Raw genomic sequence first — 20,217 nt, 5'->3', positions numbered from 1 at the left:
CACCTCTTTAAGGAATACCTGGGATAGGATAAAGTAATCCTTCTAACCCCCCCCTCCCCTTAAAAGATTTAGATGCACTATTGTAAAGTGGTTGTTCCACTGGATATCATAAGGTGAATGCACCAATTTGTAAGTCGCTCTGGATAAGAGAGTCTGCTAAATGACTTAAATGTAAATGTTAAATGTAAACCACCTTCAAATGCATTGATTAACCCTCGTCCCAACCTGTCTAGAAACCACCTTCAAATGCATTGATTAACCCTCGTCCCAACCTGTCTAGAAACCACCTTCAAATGCATTGATTAACCCTCGTCCCAACCTGTCTAGAAACCACCTTCAAATCCATTGATTAACCCTCGTCCCAACCTGTCTAGAAACCACCTTCAAATCCATTGATTAACCCTCATCCCAACCTGTCTAGAAACCACCTTCAAATCTATTGATGTCGAATATTGGCCTGTTGGAAACTACAACTCCCTACTACATTGCACAGATCGGGCTGGATCTGATTTATCTTTAGAGAAACTACAACTCCCTACTACATTGCACAGATCGGGCTGGATCTGATTTATCTTTAGAGAAACTACAACTCCCTACTACATTGCACAGATCGGGCTGGATCTGATTTCTCTTAGAGAAACTACAACTCCCTACTACATTGCACAGATCGGGCTGGATCTGATTTATCTTTAGAGAAACTACAACTCCCTACTACATTGCACAGATCGGGCTGGATCTGATTTATCTTTAGAGAAACTACAACTCCCTACTACATCGCACAGATCGGGCTGGATCTGATTTATCTTTAGAGAAACTACAACTCCCTACTACATCGCACAGATCGGGCTGGATCTGATTTATCTTTAGAGAAACTACAACTCCTACTACATCGCACAAATCGGGCTGGATCTGATTTATCTTTAGAGAAAACTACAACTCCCTACTACATTGCACAGATCGGGCTGGATCTGATTTATCTTTAGAGAAACTACAACTCCCTACTACATTGCACAGATCGGGCTGGATCTGATTTATCTTTAGAGAAACTACAACTCCCTACTACATTGCACAGATCGGGCTGGATCTGATTTATCTTTAGAGAAACTACAACTCCCTACTACATTGCACAAATCGGGCTGGATCTGATTTATCTTTAGAGAAACTACAACTCCCTACTACATTGCACAGATCGGGCTGGATCTGATTTATCTTTAGAGAAACTACAACTCCCTACTACATTGCACAGATCGGGCTGGATCTGATTTATCTTTAGAGAAACTGCGCATTGAGTTCACAGGAACAAAAAATGAACAAAAATGGAATTAATATTTTTTTTTATGATGTCAGCCATTTCCGCATGTAGAAGCAGACCTAGTGGTCTGTATACATAAAGGGAAGGGTGTGTGTGTGTGTGTGTGTGCCTGTATCTCTCCCTATACAGGAAGCAGCTGTGTTTCACTGCAGAAGTGAAATGTTCTTGCCTTGCCATTCGACCATTGTCGCGACAACTCTCCACCAACCATCACCACGGAAACAACGACCTGGACTGGAAACTCTAGTTATTCTACATTGCAGGTGTCAAAATCATTCCACGGAGGGCTGCGTGTCTGTGGGTTTTCTCTCCTCCCTTGTACTTGATAGATGAATTAAGGTCGCTGATAAGTAAGGCACTTCCCTCACCTGGTTGTCTAGATCTTCATTGAAAGGAATAAAGAAAAGCCTACAGACACTAGTCCCTCCATGGAATGAGTTGGACCCTCTACAGCGTGCTCATGTTTCTCACAGTTTCATCAAATTCATCCAAACTTACATCTGAACCAAGTCTGTTGTGTGTAAAGCCTATTGTCAGTCTCCATCGCAGGATTTATTTATATGTTTCATTTCTCTTTTTTTAATCCCACAACAAAGTTGTTTGAAATGGATCCATAAGGGCCCGATAACCAGGGCTAATCCTGGGACTACATCTGAGAAGAACTATCTCAATCTCAGTCTAGCTACACATGTTGTTACCGCCATCTTGCTTAGACCGTCGAGCCGTTAAAGAGTAGAGGACATGATGAGGTAAAACAGTTGAGGGGAGTTGAGAGGAAGCTGTGGTAACCAGAATTGGTACAAAGTTTAGCAACGAACTGCTGTGTGTTATTCACAACGATGAATAATGACTCCTACTTCCTTTTAACAACACAAGTTCTATATGGCCAAACAGTGACCAGATTTCCTCATTTGCTATTGACAAATCAGAGCTAGCCTGTGCTGCCTGTTAAGGCCCTATATCAGGGCTCTCCAACCATGTTCCTGGAGAGATACCCTCCTGTAGGTTTTAACTCCAACCCTGTTCCTGGAGAGCTACCCTCCTGTAGGTTTTAACTCCAACCCTGTTCCTGGAGAGATACCCTCCTGTAGGATTTAACTCCAACCCTGTTCCTGGAGAGATACCCTCCTGTAGGTTTTAACTCCAACCCTGTTCCTGGAGAGATACCCTCCTGTAGGTTTTAACTCCAACCCTGTTCCTGGAGAGATACCCTCCTGTAGGTTTCACTCCAACCCTGTTCCTGGAGAGATACCCTCCTGTAGGTTTTCACTCCAACCCTGTTCCTGGAGAGATACCCTCCTGTAGGATTTAACTCCAACCCTGTTCCTGGAGAGATACCCTCCTGTAGGTTTTAACTCCAACCCTGTTCCTGGAGAGATACCCTCCTGTAGGTTTTAACTCCAACCCTGTTCCTGGAGAGATAACCTCCTGTAGGTTTTAACTCCAACCCTGTTCCTGGAGAGATACCCTCCTGTAGGTTTTAACTCCAATACTTTAACTCCAAAACTCCAGATACTGAATGGTATCTCTGCAGCAACAGGGTTGGACAGAAAACCTACAGGAGGGTATCTCTCCAGGAACAGGGCTGGAGTTAAATCCTACAGGAGGGTGTCTCTCCAGGAACAGGGTTGGAGTTAAAACCTACAGGAGGGTATCTCTCCAGGAACAGGGCTGGAGTTAAATCCCACAGGAGGGTATCTCTCCAGGAACAGGGTTGGACAGAAAACCTACTGGACGGTATCTATATACCATTACAATGGCTTGTATGGCAGTACTGCCCAATCATTAAAATGGCTTGTATGGCAGTACTGCCCAATCATTAAAATGGCTTGTATGGCAGTACTGCCCAATCAGTACACAATGGCTTGTATGGCAGTACTGCCCCAATCATTAAAAGGCTTGTATGGCAGTACTGCCCAATCATTAAAATGGCTTGTATGGCAGTACTGCCCAATCATTAAAATGGCTTGTATGGCAGTACTTCATGTTTCAATATTATCAGAGGCTGAAATCAGCTCAGGTTCTCTGTGTACTAGACCCCCACACCCGCACCTTCAGCGCGCACACACACACACACACACCACACACACACACACACACACACACACACACACACACACACACACACACACACACCACACCACACACACACACACACACACACACACACCACACATACATACATTCCCCTCTCTCACGTGGCATCCAGCACGACGCTGAATTGCACAACTGTGTGTTATGAAAAAGGGGAAGTAGGTTAGCTCTTGTCTTGTAATGGAGACAACAACGACACTTTGCTGTAGAGACCCAGAGATAGAAGTTCTATGAGGAAATGGACAGATCTTTCTCTATCTCTGTCTAGTTGTGGTTAGGACAGCAGTAACCCATGTATATATATCTACTTCTCACTCTAAATGAATATGTCAGAAAGTAAATGTGAAAGAGGGGTGGGGAGAGAGAGAGGGGGGGAGAGAGAGGAAGAGGGGGGGAGAGAGAGAGGAAGAGAGGGGGGGAGAGAGAGAGGAAGAGAGGGGGGGGAGAGAGAGAGGAAGAGAGGGGGAGGAGAGAGAGAGGAAGAGAGGGGGGAGAGAGAGAGGAAGAGAGTGGGAGAGAGCATGGAAGAGAGGGGGGGAGAGAGAGAGGAAGAGAGGGGGGGAGAGAGGAAGAGAGGGAGGGAGAGAGAGAGGAAGAGAGGGGGGAGAGAGAGAGGAGAGAGGGGGGAGAGAGAGAGGAAGAGAGGGGGAGGAGAGAGAGGAAGAGAGGGGGAGAGAGAGAGAGGAAGAGAGGGGGGGGGAGAGAGAGAGGAAGAGGGGGGGAGAGAGAGAAAAGCCAGAGAGACTGTAGCTGAGAGAGAGACTCACCATTGAATGGGTTGATCCCTCTGGTCATCCTCTGCATGATGGAGTCCTTTACCTCTCTCCTCCTCACACACTGGATACCCAGATTTTGGAAGCTGTGGATACGAAGCATAGGGAAGTCAGAAACTCAGGGTTCTGGGGCACAAAATGGTCTCCATGTATAACCCAAGCGGTTACACAGATACATAGACAAAGTGATATTATCTGGGGAATTCCCTCAGCACTGTGGTTTTGCAAAGTGAAGGGCCATTTGGACGTGTGTGTGTGCGTGTGCGTGTGTGTGTGTGTGTGTAATCACACCATCACATGCAAAACAACTGGAGGAACTCCCACAATGATGACTGGAGGAACTCCCACAACATGACTCTGCCCTTGACAAGGGGGTGGTGATGCAAATGACAGTGAAAAGGGTGATGATGATGATGATAGTGATAGTGATGGTGAGTGACTAAAAGTGGAAAATAATGATGATGGTGGTGACTGTGTTTATTATAATGATGATGATGATGGTGGTGACTGTGTTTATTACAATGATGATGATGGTGGTGACTGTGTTTATTATAATGATGATGATGGTGGTGACTGTGTTTATTATAATGATGATGATGGTGGTGACTGTGTTTATTATAATGATGATGATGGTGGTGACTGTGTTTATTATAATAATGATGATGGTGATGACTGTGTTTATTATAATGATGATGATGATGGTGGTGACTGTGTTTATTATAATGATGATGATGATGGTGGTGACTGTGTTTATTATAATGATGATGATGGTGGTGACTGTGTTTATTATAATGATGATGATGGTGGTGACTGTGTTTATTATAATGATGATGATGGTGGTGACTGTGTTTATTATAATGATGATGATGATGGTGACTGTGTTTATTATAATGATGATGATGGTGATTATAATGGTAACAGTGTGTGTGAGATAACTAAAGATGATGATGATGATGGGGTAAAGTGATGAAGGGTAACTCACGCGAAGACCTTGCGCTCTGGGCCAAACTCAGCTTCGTAGAATCCCTCCTTGCAGTCCTTGCCCACCAAGTCATGAGGGTGTGGCCTAAAGGGCTCGTTCTTGGTTACTAGGGAAACGCGCACTTTGCCCTTCCCACAGTAGTTCAGAATCTGATGGGGAAAGAGAGGAGGGGTACAAATTTGAAGAAGGAAGTGAATACAGGGCATTCAGGTCGTTATTGTAAAAGAGATTACTTACCGGGTTAAATAAAGGATAAATACACAAATAAAAGAGGAACATAGAAAAGAGAAGAACATAAAAGAGAGGAGAAGAGGAGGAGAAAAGAGAGGAGAAGATAGAAGAGAGGAGAAGAGATGAGAAGATAGAAGAGAGGAGATAACAGAAGAGACGAGCGGAGAAGAGAAGAGAGGGGAGAAGTGAGGAGAAGAGATGAGAGGAGAAGAAGAGAAGAAGAGAGGAAAAGAAAAGAGAGAAAAGAGAAGAGAAAAGAGAAGAGAAAAGAGAAGAGAAAAGAGAAGAGAGGAGAAGAGAGGAATCAAAAACATGGACAACATCAGTGAAAACAGCAGAAAGTTGTTAGTAGACCAGAGAGTCTAGAATACTAGCAATGACATCACTAAACATTAGATCTCTTTATCATTTCATCTCAGCTGTCTGTGAGTGGTTTTCACAGGGCTGGAGCAGGAAGGAGTGGCTATGTGTTCAGATGGGCCGAGAGAGTAGAAACTATTCAAAACAGATATACCTGCTCATGGGGTCAGAGAGGACTAGATTTAGCGGCAAATGCTGGCTCGAATACTGCAATACACTAGTGACTAGGATATGGTCCTGTATATACTCCTCAGGCTTAGCGTATTATGATACACTAGTGTATATACTGTAGTATTAGTGCTGTGATGGATATACTGTAGTATTAGTGCTGAGATGGATATACTGCAGTATTAGTGCTGTGATGGATATACTGTAGTATTAGTGCTGTGATGGATATACTGCAGTATTAGTGCTGTGATGATATACTGCAGTATTAGTGCTGTGATGGATATACTGCAGTATTAGTGCTGTGATGGATATACTGTAGTATTAGTGCTGGGATGGATATACTGTAGTATTAGTGCTGTGATGGATATACTGTAGTATTAGTGCTGGGATGGATATACTGCAGTATTAGTGCTGTGATGGATATACTGTAGTATTAGTGCTGAGATGGATATACTGTAGTATTAGTGCTGCGATGGATATACTGCAGTATTAGTGCTGTGATGGATATACTGTAGTATTAGTGCTGAGATGGATATACTGTAGTATTAGTGCTGAGATGGATATACTGCAGTATTAGTGCTGTGATGGATATACTGTAGTATTAGTGCTGTGATGGATATACTGTAGTATTAGTGCTGAGATGGATATACTGCAGTATTAGTGCTGTGATGGATATACTGTAGTATTAGTGCTGAGATGGATATACTGTAGTATTAGTGTTGAGCAATTTCTGCTTTTTGAGGTCGGTTTGGTTTTGGTTCGATCATTTTTTTAAATTACCACGGTTTTCAAGTTCAATTCTTTTTTTTCTTTTTTTACATTAAATGCTTATCAAATAATTACAATAAAATTATTATATTTGTGTAATGGAAAATCCAAAGTCAAAAATGTTGAATTTTCAATTGCCAAAACATAGAAAATATTCCATTGTCTCTGTCAGGTCCAAATAGAAAAATAGGAAATTACTATGAAATAATAAAATATTTCAGTTGTGTAAATTAGTTAGTTTTTATATAACTTTATCATTTTTTTAATTCCTTAAAGTCATAATCTCATCTCAGGCAGTAACAGTCAGTCAGCCAGGCCATCTAACGTTATGTTCTCCCTGTACTGTCTGTAGTCATCCTATCTAGCTAGACTAGCCTGCCTAAGTATCCTGCAGAGCTGTCTGTAGTCATCCTATCTAGCTAGACTAGCCTGTCTAAGTATGCTGTAGAGCTGTCTGTAGTCATCCTATCTAACTAGACTAGCCTGTCTAAGTATGCTGCAGAGCTGTCTGTAGTCATCCTATCTAGATAGACTAGCCTGTCTAAGTATGCTGTAGAGCTGTCTGTAGTCATCCTATCTAGATAGACTAGCCTGTCTAAGTATGCTGCAGAGCTGTCTGTAGTCATCCTATCTAGATAGACTAGCCTGTCTAAGTATGCTGCAGAGCTGTCTGTAGTCATCCTATCTAGATAGACTAGCCTGTCTAAGTATGCTGTAGAGCTGTCTGTAGTCATCCTATCTAGATAGACTAGCCTGTCTAAGTCTGCTGTAGAGCTGTCTGTAGTCATCCTATCTAACTAGGCTAGCCTGCTTAAGTATGCTGCAGAGTTGTCTTACTAAATCCTTTCACTACTTCAAAGTAGACAAGGCATACTTTCATGAACTCTCTATCCCTGTCTCTCGTCGCTGTGTTGTGTACATTCCTCTCTCATGCGGTGGCGTATGCGGTCTGTGTGCATCTAACCTAATGTAGCAGGCATAAAAGTATATCCTTCTGTGTCAGAGCCGGAAAAGAACAGACGCAATGGATTTTGGTCATTGTAGTAATTACACAGTTCCTGCGCTGAACTAGGTTGAATATTTGCTTTATGAAAACTACAACTCCCTTCAGCCCAGCCTCCCATATAGTTGTTGATTTGATTTCTCTCTAGAGAAACGACGCGTTGGACTAAATGGAATTCAAGTAATTGAACCTATGTCTGTGAATTAGTTGTTTAATAACCGACCCCCCCCTGAATATTCGGTTAATCGCTCAACACTATGTAGTATATAACTACAGTATATAGGTTGCAGTGGCGTGATAAGTATTGTGTAGTCCCCTGTAGCTCAGTCGGTAGAGCATGGTGCTTGGAACTCCAGGACAGTAGGTTCAATTCCCAGGACCGTATGTAAAATGTACGCACACATGACTGTAAGTCAGATAAAAGTGTCTTTAAATGGCATATTATTATTTGCTTACCTGTATGGTGGGGTATGACCTGTTGTTTTCAGAGCTCCTCTCTCCAGGGATGCTGCCTGCAGAGCGGCCCTCACACTTGTACCTGAAGCGCATGCCCCTCTGTTTGGGCTGCTCAAAGATCTGAACACTGGGCTCTGCCACTGGACAACACAACACAGGGAGAAGAGGGTTACAGATGGTTCCCTGTAGCTCAGTTAGTACAGCATGGTGCTTGCAAGGCCAGGATAGTGGGTTAGATTCCCAGGACCAACCATATGAAACATTTATACACACAAGACTGTTAGTCGCTTTGAATAAAAGTGTCTGTGAAATGGTATATACAGTACTATTATTATACATTGAGTATACCAAACATTAAGAACCCCTTTCCTAATATTGAGTTAGACCCCCCCCCCTACTACCTAACCCTGTTCAAAGGCACTTATACTGAACACAATTATAAACGCAATATGTAAAGTGCTGCTCCCATGATTCATGAGCTGATTTAAAAGATCCCAGAAATGTTCTATATTCACAAAAAGCTTATTTCTCTCAAATGTTGTGCACAAATTTGTTTTTATCCCTGTTAGTGAGCATATCTCCTTTGCCAAGATAATCCATCCACCTGACAGGTGTGGCATATCAAGAAGCTGATGAAACAGCATGATCATTACACAGGTACACCTTGTGCTGGGGACAATAAAAGGCCACTCTAAAATGTGCAGTTTTGTCACACAACACAGTTTTGAGGGAGTGTGCAGTTGGCATACTGAATGCAGAAATGTCCACCAGAGCTGTTGCCAGAGAATGTAATATTAATTTCTCTACCATATAAGCCGCCTCCAATGTGTTTTTATAGAATTTGACAACACGTCCAACCGGCCTCATAACCACAGACCACCTGTAAGACCACCTGTAACCACACCAGCCCAGGACCTCCACATCTGGCTTCTTTGCAAAATGTACAATATGTTACGAATTTCATATAGTTTAGTGTTCCAACCCCCACCCCTCCTATGGGTTAAAGGGTTAAGGTTAGGGGAAGGGTTAGGGTTAGGGGAAGGGTTAGGGGCCAGGTTAGGGGAAGGGTTAGGGTTAGGGGAAGGGTTAGGGTTAGGGTTAGGGTTAGGGGAAGGGTTAGGGGAAGGGTTAGGGTTAGGGGAAGGGTTAGGGGCCAGGTTAGGGGAAGGGTTAGGGTTAGGGTTAAGGGGAAGGGTTAGGGGCCAGGTTAGGGGAAGGGTTAGGGTTAGGGGAAGGGTTAGGGGCCAGGTTAGGGGAAGGGTTAGGGGAAGGGTTAGGGTTAGGGGAAGGGTTAGGGTTAAGGGGAAGGGTTAGGGTTAGGGGAAGGGTTAGGGTTAGGGGAAGGGTTAGGGTTAGGGGAAGGGTTAGGGTTAGGGGAAGGGTTAGGGTTAGGGGAAGGGTTAGGGTTAGGGGAAGGGTTAGGGTTAGGGGAAGGGTTAGGGTTAAGGGGAAGGGTTAGGGTTAGGGGAAGGGTTAGGGGCCAGGTTAGGGGAAGGGTTAGGGTTAGGGGAAGGGTTAGGGGCCAGGTTAGGGGAAGGGTTAAGGTTAGGGGAAGGGTTAGGGGCCAGGTTAGGGGAAGGGTTAGGGTTAGGGGAAGGGTTAAGGTTAGGGGAAGGGTTAGGGGCCAGGTTAGGGGAAGGGTTAGGGGAAGGGTTAGGGTTAAGGGTTAGCTAAAAGGATTAGGGTTAAGGGTTAGCTAAAAGGATTAGGGTTAAGGGTTAGCTAAAAGGATTAAGGTTAGAGTTAGGGGAAGGGTTAACTGAAAAGGTTAAGGGTGAAGGTTAGAGTTAGGGGAAGGGTTAACTGAAAGGGTTAAGTAACCATCTGTCTTATGTAACAATACCAAATGTACCATATGAGTGTTCCAGATTTATGTTTACTATGTTACGTTAGTCTATGAGACCAGGCTGGTTTCCATCACAACTGTCATGATTTTTTTTTATACAGTATGACTTTACTCACAAAGAAACTGTGGATGGAAATGTTGTTTGTGTCATGGAAAGAGCAGGTGTTCTTAATGTTTTGTATACTCAGTGTATATATATAAACTGTATATATATATATATATACCAAATATGGCTATCTTCTGTATACCCCCCCTACCTTGTCAGAACACAACTGATTGGCTCAAACGCATTAAGAAGGAAAGAAATTCCACAAATTAACTTTTAACAAGGCACACCTGTTAATTGAAATGCATTCCAGGTGACTACCTCATGAAGCTGGTTGAGAGAATGCCAAGAGTGTGCAAAGCTGTCATCAAGGCAAAGGATGGATATTTGAAGAAACTCAAATATAAAATATATTTTGATTTGAACACTTTTTTTGTTACTACATGTGTTGTTTCATAGTTTTGATGTCTTCACTATTATTCTACAATGTAGAAAATAGTAAAAATAAAGAAAAACCCTTGAAATGAATAGGTGTTCTAAAACTTTTGACCGGTAGTGTATATATGTATATATACTGTTTATAGATGACAATACACACTCAAATACTATACAGCTATAGTGTAAAAGGTCATCTATAAACCTATAAAGGTCATCTATAAAGTCATCAAAGCTTCTGAATAGTTACTGAGAGAACAAAGGCTATGGGTAGATAATGTATGGGATAGATAATGTATGGGATAGATAATGTATTGGATAGATAATGTATTGGGTAGATAATGTATTACAAATCCTGAGAAATTGGCTCCATATTTACTGGCTTATTAACAATTCTAGTCGGTGAGTTTTGTAGCCAACGGTGGAGCAGGGAAGCAAACCCAGGTCACGAGTGTGAAAGACAAACACCCAAAGGCATTGCGCCAATAAGGGTTAAGCCACTTAGTGTGAATTGTAACGTGGCTCATATAGCAAGGATCGGTACAGTATGTTAGTACATGGGGAACTTATTGACAGTCAACCACACATGACTTCTCATAAACCCAACCTAAACCTAACCAGAGACACACACACACACACACACACACACACACACACACACACACACACACACACACACACACATCACAGCTATTCTTTAGCAATTCTTCCTAATGAGACACCTGATGCATGCTTACACACACTTGCCTCCCACAAACCACCATACCAACTCAGACCTTCTCTCCACCACCTGCTGCTGAACCACCATACCAACTCAGACCTTCTCTCCACCACCTGCTGCTGAACCTTGGTCTGTCTGTCTGTCTGTCTGCCTGCCTGCCTGCCTGCCTGCCTGTCTGTCTGTCTGTCTGTCTGTCTGTCTGTCTGTCTGTCTGTCTGTCTGTCTGTCTGTCTGTCTGTCTGTCTGTCTGTCTGTCTCACATGCACATTCTCTAGCAGAAATATGACTGACATCTCTGCCAACCCAAGAAAACAATTGAGGAAGTGAATGGGGAGGAACGTTATCACACCCAAGCTGCCGCACACACACAGGTAAACAATATGACACTCTCCCTTTCCTGTATGTACTTAATGATTTTCGGATGGTCCACCATTATCTATGCATAGTCACTTCACCCCTACCTACATGTACAAATTACCTCTAACCTGTACCCCTGCACATTGACTCGGTACCAGTACCCACTGTATATAGCCTCCACATTGACTCTGTACCGGTACCCCCTGTATATACCCTCCACACTGACTCTGTACCGGTACCCCCTGTATATACCCTCCACACTGACTCTGTACCGGTACCCCCTGTATATACCCTCCACACTGACTCTGTACCGGTACCCCCTGTATATAGTCTCCACACTGACTCGGTACCGGTGCCCCCTGTATATACCCTCCATACTGACTCTGTACCGGTACCCCCTGTATATAGCCCCCACATTGACTCTGTACCGGTACCCCCTGTATATAGCCTCCACATTGACTCTGTACTGGTACCCCCTGTATATAGCCTCCACATTGACTCTGTACCGGTACCCCCTGTATATACCCTCCACACTGACTCTGTACCTGTACCCCCTGTATATACCCTCCACACTGACTCTGTACCTGTACCCCCTGTATATACCCTCCACACTGACTCTGTACCGGTACCCCCTGTATATAGTCTCCACATTGACTCTGTACTGGTACACCGTGTATATAACCTCCACACTGACTCTGTACCGGTACCCCCTGTATATAGCCTCCACACTGACTCTGTACCGGTACCACCTGTATATAGCCTCCACATTGACTCTATACCTGTACCCCCTGTATATAGCCTCCACATTGACTCTGTACCAGTACCCCCTGTATATAGCCTCCACATTGACTCTGTACCGGTACCCCTTGTATATAACCTCCACACTGACTCTGTACCGGTACCCCCTGTATATAGCCTCCACACTGACTCTGTACCGGTACCCCTTGTATATAACCTCCACATTGACTCTGTACCGGTACCTCCTGTATATAACCTCGTTATTGTTATGTTATTGTGTTACTTCTTATTTTTTACTTTAGTTTATTTGGTAAATATTTTCTTAACTCTTCTTGAACTATACTGTTGGTTAGGGGCTTGTGGGTAAGCATTTCACTGTAAGGTCTACATTTGTTGTATTCCGCGCATGTGACAAATAAAGTGTGATTTGATTTGATCAACGAGGGCATAAGTACTGTTGGAGACAGAGTGCGTAACCAAATGAATGAAGTTATCATTGAAAGAATGTGAAAACAGTATGAATGAGTGACATCGATACCAAACTTGATATTCACAATAGTTGTTCTCAGGCTATTAGATGAGACACGTTCTGCAACCCGTGCCAAATATCAAGTAAACAACAGACACTTCCTCCTAACATATCGTGCACACCCTGTATAGACTTGGTATAGGCTACAGTAGGCTATATAGACCATTATCAATATATGGGAACCAAGTGCTTTTAAATCATTTAGTCTACAAAGTTTTGGCTTGTTTTTAAAGAACAGTTTCTAAAGAAAAGTTTAAACACCCAATCTGAAAACTATCACGCGCAAATAGACACTTTAACCTTCCTTCCGTGCCGGTGATCAGTGTTGATTATAAGATTATTTTGGCACATGTTAGACTACAGTTAGCAATGTTGTCCCAAAAAAAACATGTTAAACATTTAATAATAACGTGTAAGCAAATCATAGCAATATTTTATTTCTTATTTTTCACAAAAATACTTCTCAGATCATCGCTATTATGTCAATGACGAAGCACATTCAGAAACGTTAAAATAATAATTACGTGTGTAGCTGAAAGGTGTTACAGATTCCTGCTGAAAGCCTCGTAATAATAATCATATCTGTAGATACTTACCATCCATGGTGTTGGTGTGTACAACCTTATCACGGGTTGTTGTCTGAATGAGAAGCTCCAGCTGGGAGAGAGAAAGTGTGTGAGAGACAGAGTGAGAGAGTGAGAGAGAGAGAGAGAGAGAGAGAGAGAGAGAGAGGAGAGAGAGAGAGAGAGAGAGAGAGAGAGAGAGTCGCCTGGGAATTCCCCGATGTCTCCGCCCAGAATATCACAGCCTCTGAAGCGCGAACGAATGTGCTGCTGTGCAAATATGGAGGGGAACGATAAATACAGATTTATCGATAGATCAATTGGCTATTCCTCTGAAAAGCACATAACTGGCGCATTTACGTTTGAACTTGGGCCAACTTTAAATGAAAGGGGCATTATGTATGGCCCAAAAACGTTGATCAGTAGGAATGCACGGGAACAGTGAGATCAGATGACATAGGCTAAAGGGAATTCACCCAAATGAATTAAATGTACAGATTACGTTGATAATAGACTAGTCTACACTTGCGGAGATGTTGTCTATGCGTCGACTACCAATAATGTATTGAATATTACACGAGAGTAATACCATTTGGTTACCTGTAAACATGTCTGTATTTGAGCGACATTCTCCATGCTGAGTTGGGGTAATCCCCTCGAGACGTTGAACGCCCACAATTCAGTGGGAATCTCCCAACTAATACAGAACAAGGAAGTGGAGGAAACAACAAGACTTATTCCTATCTATATTTTATTCATACTAATGTAACCATCTATATTATATTTGAGCAAATTCACACATGATCAGTAAAACTATCTGAAGCTACCACGTCGCATGGTTTTATTATGAGTATAAAAGGGGCGCACAACAATCATTTTTTACATTTTATGACACATTTGGAGGTAATTGGTCATTGTGTGTTGTTGTTTGATTTCTGGAATTACAGAAGCATATTTGCTGACATACTGTCGAACTCTGGTGAGGTACTGTGCGTCAGTGAGGTGCGGTCAGTGTAGGAGGGGTAGGCAGTGTTCACCCTGTGATAATGTCATACAAAAATCTGTTATGAAAAGACAAATTATAAATAATTGTCATTTTCTTTTGATATCTAATGTTTTTCTCAATGATTCTGGTGGTTTTTATGCTCATAATATTAGATATTTTTTTAAACTCAGGAAAGGCGGCCGGGTATTATCGCCTTTCTTTCCATCCGTTCAAAGCCATTCAAATCTTTGACGCACCCAGCGGTTAATGCAGGGCTGGTCCTGGCCTTTCTGCCGACCCTACAAGTCACTGTGAGTAAAAGGAAGGTGAAAAGACATCTAAAATACTTATTTTTTTCCCCCAGACGTTGAAGGTATTCGATTTAGGTTCTGAGTGAAAGTTTAACATATGTATTTTCTGGACGTTGAAATCAGGTTAATTTTCGGTTTTGAATGAACGTTGAAAATATGTAATTTAGAGAAGTCAATGTTTGGGCCATTGAAGTCACCAGACCTGGCAGTTCAGGTGTTTAGCCCCGAATGATTTTGTATCAGCCCAGAGTCTTTTGCCCTGCTGGGATGGTGTAAAAACAAACTAGTCTACACTGTATTACACACTGAAATGAATACTCCAATCATGAATGAACCTGTCCTGCCCTTTTTCAGTGCTGCCTAAAAGCAGCATTTCTGTGTGAGGTGGCACTTTAGGAGGCGGGGTCAAAGTGGTTTTCCAAGACATTTCTGATTCATCCAAAGACATTTCGGCAGGAGCAGGCGACTGACTGTTCATTCTCTGAGGGAGAGAGCGCAAAGATGGAGAACTGGAGGTAAACCTTGTTATCTTGCCTCTACTGTAACACATTTTCTTAGCCCATGTTGATGCTATTCAGAGTTATTGACCTCACAGTAAACCAGATTAGAGTCATTTACATTTCAACATGTTGACTCAAAGCTGTACTGACAGATAACGTTAAACTATATCAAATCAAATTTTATTTGTCACATACACGTGTTTAGCAGATGTTATTGCGGGTGTAGCGAAATGCTTGTGTTTCTAGCTCCAACAGTGTAGTAATATCTAACAAGTAATATCTTAACAATTTCACAACAATACACACAACACACACATTTAAAGTAAAGGAATGGAATTAAGAATATATAAATATTTGGAGGAGCAACGTCAGAGCGGGACGTTAGTTGACTACCCGGTCTATCTAGCAGTGCTGCTAACATTAGCTACCTAGCACATTTTATGAGCAGGGTTTAGACAGTAATTGATTAGCTATCTGGACACTGAATCCAACTTTTGGAGCTCTGTTCACCATTCGACAAGTATCACTGACTAACCAACAAGTATCACTAACTAACCAACAAGTATCACTAACTAACCAACAAGTATCACTTACTAACCAACAAGTATCACTAACTAACCAACAAGTATCACTAACTAACCAACAAGTATCACTAACTAACCAACAAGTATCACTAACTAACCAACAAGTATCACTAACTAACCAACAAGTATCACTAACTAACCAACAAGTATCACTAACTAACCAACAAGTATCACTGACTAACCAACAAGTATCACTGACTAACCAACAAGTATCACTAACTAACCAACAAGTATCACTAACTAACCCCACCCCCCCACACACACACACACTCTACAGTTATATTACATGCCTACTGTTAATGTAAGTTTATGCAGTTCCAACATAATCAAGGTTGGCAGCCTAAAATCCCAATCCTGCTATATTGCACCTAACTACAACATTATTTCATGCAAAACATTAATTTGTGGTCTAGGCTGCCACCCTTTGGATTGTTTTGGAACTGCACAGTGCGCACAGCATGACTAGCTCACATTAGTTAGCAGTAATGTGACCAACATCAACATGAGGCTTTTTGTTTTTATTGCCAATCAAATATTGGACATGGTTTATGAAAACATTGCAACAAAATTATACAAATACTTTTTCCAACAATTTTTTTTAATGGAAAATTACAATATAGTTATGCACTTGTAATATGTACTTGCTAATAGATTTGTATAAATATTATTAACACCATATTCCATGGGTTTACTGACAATCTATTGAATTAATATGAAGAAGTGTTGATTATTTGACTTCAGGAGAACACAGTACATGGAAGAAAGCAGTGAGATATGCAGCATCGCGTTATGTTTCTGCTAAATGTTCACTGCTAGGGTGCCAAGCCAAGAGTGTGGGGTGCTTCATTTCGGTCGCGCAGAGATCAAACCCCCCCACCCGGAGTTGGCCCCAGGTCTTCAGGGTTGAGCTCCGGATGTTCTGAATGTCTAGTGACGTCCCTGGTTTGGGCCAAATCAATGCTGGTCCAGAACTGACAAAATCTGAACCAAACATAGACGTCTATAATTGGTTCAGATTTGGTTCGGACTCGACCAAAAAACAACGTCCGTGGACGTTGAAACCAAGTCCAGTCCGGACAGGGCCAAAAAACCAAGTCCAGTCTGGACTGCACCAAAAAACCAAGTCCAGTCTGGACTGCACCAAAAAAACCAAGTCCAGTCCGGACAGGGCCAAAAAACCAAGTCCAGTCTGGACTGCACCAAAAAAACCAAGTTCAGTCCGGACAGGGCCAAAAAAATGAGTCCAAAAGGTATCAGCGTCGGTCCGTGCTTACTGAGGTATAGCCTACAGCAGGGAGGGGCAATTCCAGTCCTCAGGGGCCGGAGTGATGTCACACTTTTTCCCCCATCCCCAATCAACACAGCTGATGAAACTAATTGCATTCTAAACTGAAGATCATGATTAGTTGATTATTGGAGTCAGATGTGTTATTGTGACACCAATCAGGCCCCAGAGGATTGGAGTTGCCCATCCCTGGCCTACAGTGTCGCATGAAATTTGCTGCCCTCGTCAACATGCTGCCATAGGCGGCTGTGTAATCCTGTCTAATGAGTGGGCCGGCCCTGGGTTCCTGACTCCAGTCACTGTTAATGGACAGGATCGCCATAGGCAGCTGTCTAATGAGCGGGCCGGCCCTGGATTCCTGACTCAAGTCACTGTTACTGGACATGACTGATGATTGGCTGAGAGATATTGATGATACAATTATTGTGGGGGCTGTCTTGTTAGACTTCAGTGCAGCTTTTGACATTATTGATCATAGTCTGCTGCTGGAAAAACGTATGTGTTATGGCTTTACACTCAATGCTATAATGTGGATAAAGAGTTTCTTGTCTAACAGAACACAGAGGGTGTTCTTTAATGGAAGCCTATCAAATATAATCCAGTTAGAATCAGGAATTCTCCAGGGTAGCTATTTAGGCCCCTTGCTTTTTAAAATTTTTACTAACGACATGCCACTGACTTTGAGTAAAGCCATAGTTTCTATGGATGACTCAGCACTATACACATCAGCTACTACAGCGACTGAAATGACAAAGAGCTACAAAGAGCTACAGTTCGTTTCAGAGTAGGTGGCAAGGAATAAGTTAGCCCTAAATATTTCTTAAACTAAAAGCATTTGTATTTGGAACAAAACACTCACTAAACCCTAAACCTCAACGAAATGTTGTAATAAATAATTTGGAAATTGAGCAAGTTGAGATGCTAGATTGTAAACTGTCATGGTCAAAACATATTTATGCAGTAGTAGCTAAGATGGGGAGAAGTCTGTCTATAATAAAGTGATGCTCTGCCTTCTTAACAACACTATCAACAAGGCAGGTCCTATAGGCCCTAGTTTTGTTGCACCTTGACTACTGTTCAGTTGTGTGGTCAGGTGCCACAAAAAAGGACGTAGGAAAATTGCAATTGGCTCAGAACAGGGCAGCATGGCTGGCACTTGGATGTACACAGAGAGCTAATATTAATAATATGCATGTCTCTCCTGCCTGAAAGTGGAGGAGAGATTGACTTCATCACTACTTGTATTTATGAGAGGTATTGACATGTTGAATGCACTGAGCTGTCTGTCTAAACTACTGGCACACAGCTCGAACAGCCATGTATACCCCACAAGACATGCCACAAGAGGTCTGTCTAAACTACTGGCACACAGCTCGGACAGCCATGCATACCCCACAAGACATGCCACAAGAGGTCTGTCTAAACTACTGGCACACAGCTCGGACAGCCATGCATACCCCACAAGACATGCCACCAGAGGTCTGTCTAAACTACTGGCACACAGCTCGGACAGCCATGCATACCCCACAAGACATGCCACAAGAGGTCTCTTCACAGTCCCCAAGTCCAGAACAGACTATGGGAGGCTCACATTACTACATAGAGCCATGACTACATGGAACTCTATTCCACATCAAGTAACTGATGCAAGCAGTAAAATTAGATTTAAAAAATCAGAAGAAAAAACACCTTATTTCCCTCATTAAAATGCAAATCAATTTATTACATTTTTGAGATGCTTTTTTCAGGATTTTTTGTTGTTGTTATTCTGTCTCTCACTGTTCAAATAAACCTACCATTAAAATTATAGACTGATCATTTCTTTGTCAGTGGGCAAACGTACAAAATCAGCAGGGGATCAAATACTTTTTTCCCTCACTGTGTGTGTGTTTGCGCGTGGTGGTGCTCGGTGCATTGGAAGATTTGTAAATCCATTGTGAAAGGCTATGGCGTTTGCGTTGTGAATTATTCAGATGAAATGTGTCCATATATTGGTCTTTTAGTGCCACTTATCAGTTGTAACTATGGATGCTACATCGGTCTATGGCTGAGCTCAGTTCAGCAGTGTGTCTTTTTGTTTGATAGTCATCTGAGCCTATCCCTTGTGTATTTTGGCTACAATGGTATTTACATTTGGTGAAAAATTATTTGTCATTTTCAGTTAATATCCTATGTCAGTGTTTCTCAATTTCAGTCCTCCAGTAATCCCAGCAGCACACATTTTTGTTGTAGCCCCAGACAAAATCACCTGATTTAACTCATTGAGGGCTTGATGATTAGTTGACAAGATGAATCAGGTGAGTTTGTCCGGGGCTACAACAGAAAAAGGTATGCTGTTAGGGTACTGGAGGACTGGAGTTGGGAAACACTGGCCTAAGTCACACTGGTTGTTGGAGCTATCTGTTGTGTGGTGAACTGGGGCTTCCTCAAGGTTTATTGAGTAAAGGGAGTAAATCTGGCTTTGGTAATAACCAGTGCCTATCCAGTCATTGAACTCACCACACGTCACTGTTGTGTGTGAGTAGCTTCACCTAGTGCCAAGTGGACCGTTTCTGGCCAGCTAGGCAACAAGGGCAGTTAAGGTCACTGCTACAGAATTAAAGTCCCACAGCCACATTTAACAACACAACAAGCACATACGTCACACAACAAACAAAGTGAGATGCTGAAACAGATGGAGGCATTCACATCAGTGCAAAGAAGCCTGAATGTTCCCCTTTATGTGTGTCCCAAATGGCACACTATTTCCTATATAGTGCACTATTCTTTTGACTAGAGCCCTATGAGCCTTGTGAAAAGTAGTGCCCTAAATAGGGAATAGGGTGCTATTTGGGTCGCATCCTATGTATTTAAAAGGCTTATTATCATCATTAATGTTTTTAAAATCATATTATTCATATTTGCATATTTGTAACATGTGTTTTTTATATCACACAGAACAGAAGGTCAGGGTTCTTTCTCAATTACATTTATTTGGGTCCTGAGTGGCGCAGCGGTCTGAGGCACTGCATTTCAGTGCTAGAGGCGTCACTACAGACACAAATCCAGACTGTATCACAGCGGTCTGAGGCACTGCATTTCAGTGCTAGAGGCGTCACTACAGACACAAATCCAGGCTGTATCACAGTGGTCTGAGGCACTGCATTTCATTGCTAGAGGCGTCACTACAG

General features: G+C 42.5%; 1 protein-coding gene across 1 annotated transcript in view; it reads right to left on the bottom strand.

Annotated features, from left to right (window-relative positions):
• Positions 1-13,685, bottom strand: part of LOC115193439 (proto-oncogene c-Rel-like) — a 26,919-nt gene extending 13,234 nt beyond the window's left edge. The window contains exons 1-4 of the mRNA XM_029752127.1: positions 13,416-13,685; positions 8,148-8,287; positions 5,162-5,310; positions 4,115-4,265 (exon numbers count right to left, since the gene is read on the bottom strand). Coding sequence (XP_029607987.1) covers positions 4,115-4,265; positions 5,162-5,310; positions 8,148-8,287; positions 13,416-13,422 — 447 coding nt within the window. The 5' untranslated portion in view covers positions 13,423-13,685. The remainder of the gene's footprint in view (positions 1-4,114; positions 4,266-5,161; positions 5,311-8,147; positions 8,288-13,415) is intronic.
• Between the last annotated feature and the right edge of the window lie 6,532 nt (positions 13,686-20,217).

Source organism: Salmo trutta, chromosome 5, assembly GCF_901001165.1.
Source record: "Salmo trutta chromosome 5, fSalTru1.1, whole genome shotgun sequence".
NCBI lineage: Eukaryota > Metazoa > Chordata > Actinopteri > Salmoniformes > Salmonidae > Salmo > Salmo trutta.
The sequence above is the reverse complement of the archived record's forward strand: the minus strand, read 5'-3'. Positions and strand labels throughout refer to the sequence as shown.